Source organism: Beta vulgaris, chromosome 4 (genome assembly GCF_026745355.1).
Source record: "Beta vulgaris subsp. vulgaris cultivar EL10 chromosome 4, EL10.2, whole genome shotgun sequence".
Classification (NCBI taxonomy): Eukaryota; Viridiplantae; Streptophyta; class Magnoliopsida; order Caryophyllales; family Amaranthaceae; genus Beta; species Beta vulgaris.
The window spans coordinates 63,689,757-63,693,505 of NC_079205.1; the positions used below are offsets into that span (position 1 = coordinate 63,689,757).

General features: G+C 39.9%; 1 protein-coding gene across 1 annotated transcript; it reads left to right on the forward strand.

The window, feature by feature from the left end:
- The first annotated feature begins 313 nt into the window (after positions 1 to 313).
- On the forward strand, positions 314 to 3,342 carry LOC125496803 (protein MAINTENANCE OF MERISTEMS-like). The gene is made up of 3 exons (XM_048642404.2): positions 314 to 1,956; positions 2,045 to 2,297; positions 3,242 to 3,342. The coding sequence occupies exons 1-3, from the start codon at positions 1,114 to 1,116 to the stop codon at positions 3,340 to 3,342; spliced, it is 1,197 nt and encodes a 398-aa protein (XP_048498361.2). The 5' UTR covers positions 314 to 1,113.
- The last annotated feature ends 407 nt before the right edge of the window (positions 3,343 to 3,749 follow it).

Consider the following 3,749-nt stretch of genomic DNA (forward strand, 5'->3'; position numbering starts at 1 on the left):
AGAGGCAAGACGACATCTAGAGGAGGCGGAAGCGGCGGCTTAGGCGGCGGAGCTTGCGGCAGCAGAGGAAATGGACGCCGAGGAACCGGCAGCGTCATCTCAGGTAATTTTTTTTTACACAAATTTCACGCCAACGTTTGCCCAGGACGATTTCCCATGGAAGGATCGTCTGTCCAGGACGAGGATCGTCTGTCCAGGACGATCCTTCCATGAGGCGATCGTTTGCCCAGGACGATCCTCCCATGGAAGTATCGTCCAGGACAGACGATCCTTCCATGGGAGGATCGTCCTGGGCAAACGATCGCATCATGGAAGGATCGTCCTGGACAGACGATTCCATGGATTTTTTTTTGTTTTTTATTTTTAACGGATGGCGTGATTTCTTAGGTTATGTTATTATTATTATTAATATTGTTATTATTATTATTAATATTGTTATTATTATTATATTTATTATCATTATTGTTATTATTATTAATATTGTTATTATTATTACTATTATATTTATATTTATTATTATTATATTTATATTTATTATTATTATTATTATGGTTAATAATTTTGTTGTTGTTATTTTTATAATTGTTATTATTATTATTGAAATATTTTATTAAAGTAATTGTTGGTGAACTAGCCATCTGGGTTTCAACAATTTGCTGGTAAGACGATTCCCGGATTTCGAGTTGCGCAGTACGAGGATTCAGGACCGCGTCATCCGCATTCACGTGGTGTTTCCGCTTCCGTTAGAAGGACGCGGATGAACCCGACTGAGCCGCGACGTCAGCTTTAGTTACACGATGAGGGTGGTGCGGCGTACGATGCAATGGAGCATCATGATGTAGATGAGGGGGGGATGTTCTTTACGGTGATGATGTTCATGAGTCAGTTTTGCATGAGTTTGAGAGAGATGTAGATCCTACAGTTGATGATCGTTGGAATGTTCGTAAGGGTAGGGGTGGGCGATTTATTCAGGGAGAGGGGAGTTCATCGGCTGTTGAGAGTCGAAAAGGAAAGGGGAAAGATGTTGATGACCTTAGCTGGAAGGTCACAGGTCCAGTTGCAGGAGGACCTACGGTTGGGTCAGTTATCCCTAGTTTTGGTGGACACGTAGCTATGGAGATTTGGGGAGGGTGGGATAGAATTCCCCTGAAGTGTCAGACCCGAGAGAGGATTTGTGCACGTTTGAGGACATGGGTTAGGACATTGCCTCCACCGATACAGGCTCGTCTTCGTAGGACGTCTCTGTACCATATCCCTTTTACTATGTTCACACACATTGATGCACCCTTGATTTCAGCATTTGTCGAGCGGTGGCAACCCGATACGAGTTCTTTTCACCTACCGTTTGGGGAGATGACGATCATGATGCATGATGTAGTGCATATATTGCATCTTCCAGTTGAGGGGTGTCTGGTTCATGACACCACTTCATCTGGTGCTCTTAGGGGTTTGGTTGCTGACTTGATCGGTAGGACAGTTGCAGACCTTGGGAGTCCATTTTGGGATAATGGTGCTATTAGTGCACAGGGGGTTGCTGAGATTCTGTCAGAAGAGCCACCTGCTCCATTGGAGAGACAGCTGACGGGTATTATATGGTTGATTTTAGGGTGTTGTTTGTTCACAGATAAGAGTGGATCGAGGTTGAGACCATTTGACCTTGTTGAGGCCAGTTCTCCAGATAGCATTCAGACGTTCTCCTGGGGGTCGGCTACACTTGCGTACTTGTATCGTCAGTTGGGTGAGGCTAGTCGGACCTCCACAGTTGGGATCACTGGATGTTTGACTTTACTCCAAGCATGGATTTATGAGTACTTTCCATGCTTCAGGCCACGCGCACAGCATATTAGTGGTGGGGGAGGTCCACGAGCGCAGAGTTGGACTGTGTACCCGGAGAAGAGGTCTCATGACCGTCTTTGTTCCATCAGGAGACAGCTGGACACTCTCACAGCAGAGGATGTAAGTTAATTTTTATGTACTATTATTATGAGTTTTTTTTATACTTGAAGTCATTAAGTAAGGTTGCTGATATTTGTAAAAATTGCAGGTGGATTGGTTGCCTTATGGTCATGATTTTGATCCGACCACCATCTCGAGAACATTATACAGGGGTACCATTCGATATCGGGGAGTCGTCGAGCCCTATATGCCTGATCGATGTTTGCGGCAGTTAGGTCGTATGCAGATTGTACCTGTTCCTGTTATTGCTCCAGAGTCTGCATCTAGGCCTAGCAAGGGAAAGTATGTTGTGCAATCTTCTCCTGTCTACTGTGAGTCATCATGGTCCTCGTTCCCGACAGGTAAAAATACTAATATTATTATTATTATTATTATTATTGAAATTATTATTATTATTATTATTATATTATTATTACTGTTATTATTATTACTACTACTATTATTATTATTATTATTATTATTATTATATTACTATTATTATTATTATTATTATATTATTATTATTATTACTACTATTATCATTATTACTATTACTATTATTATTATATTATTACTATTATTATTACTATTATTATTAATATTATTATTATTATATTATTACTTTATTATTATTATTATTATTATTATTATTACTATTATTATTATTATTATTATTATTATTACTATTATTATTATTATTACTATTATTATTATTATTATTACTACTATTATTACCCTAGCCCAAGCCCCTCGGCCGAACATAATCCCGATCTGCTTTATCCCACCACACTTCCTCGCTACCCATGCCTCCACATCATTGTTAATATGCCACGTGCAATTGTGCAAAGTAGATGCGCAGATGTGGGAAAAACGTCCGAGATATATTTGCATAAAGCCAGATCTCGATCACTCACAATGGCATTTGGCGCCACACAACCAATGAGGTTTTTCAGTGCCGACAACATCCAGCGGTAACTCTCAGCATCCTCATGTTGCAGCAAAGCCCATGCAACAAGAAAATTCTTGTTGGTTGGTGTGACACCAACAATCTCTACCAAAGGATACAAGTACTTGTTTGTCTTGTACGTTGCATCAATGTGAAGCACATGCGGATATGTACGGACTAAGTTCACGGACGTCCGGTGTGCAATGAATGTATGTGTCACCCTACCCATCTCGTCTGAATCAAGCCAAAACAGATAATTGCTTTGAACAGCCTGATGAAGAAACTCCTGAGCTGCATTTCTGCCTTCTGATCTCTCTCTTCTTAACAAATCTTTACAATTATAAATGTGCCCCATGTTAGGTTTCACTGACGGAAATGCACTTGTAATGGCTTTTATGATGTGTCGTGGTTTCACATGGGCTGCATTAGTTCTCCAACAAACTTCTTCGCACCGGGACTGAGACCGCTAATCTGTCGATGACCCTCTGGGTATAACATCATTGGGTGATTATGAAACCCATGTTCTGCCTTAGTCTTGACAACCCAATACGAATAGTTTTCCATTGGGACAAGAAACAACCGAAATGGACAACCACATGCTTTTCTTTTCGTTTTTCTCCTGATTGCTGAACTGAAATCACGAAGTTCTTTTTTCTTACCACGTTCACAATCTAGATATTGACAATTCTTTTTGTGACTGGTTATCACCAAAAAAAAACCGAATTCAAGAGCAATCTTTCTACACCATTCGACAGCATCATCACGATTATTAAATTGAGGAGAATTGTCAAAATAACGATTATAATTAATCCCATTATTAACAAGCTCCTGGAAAAAAAAACAAATAAATTATTGTTAATTAAAAAAA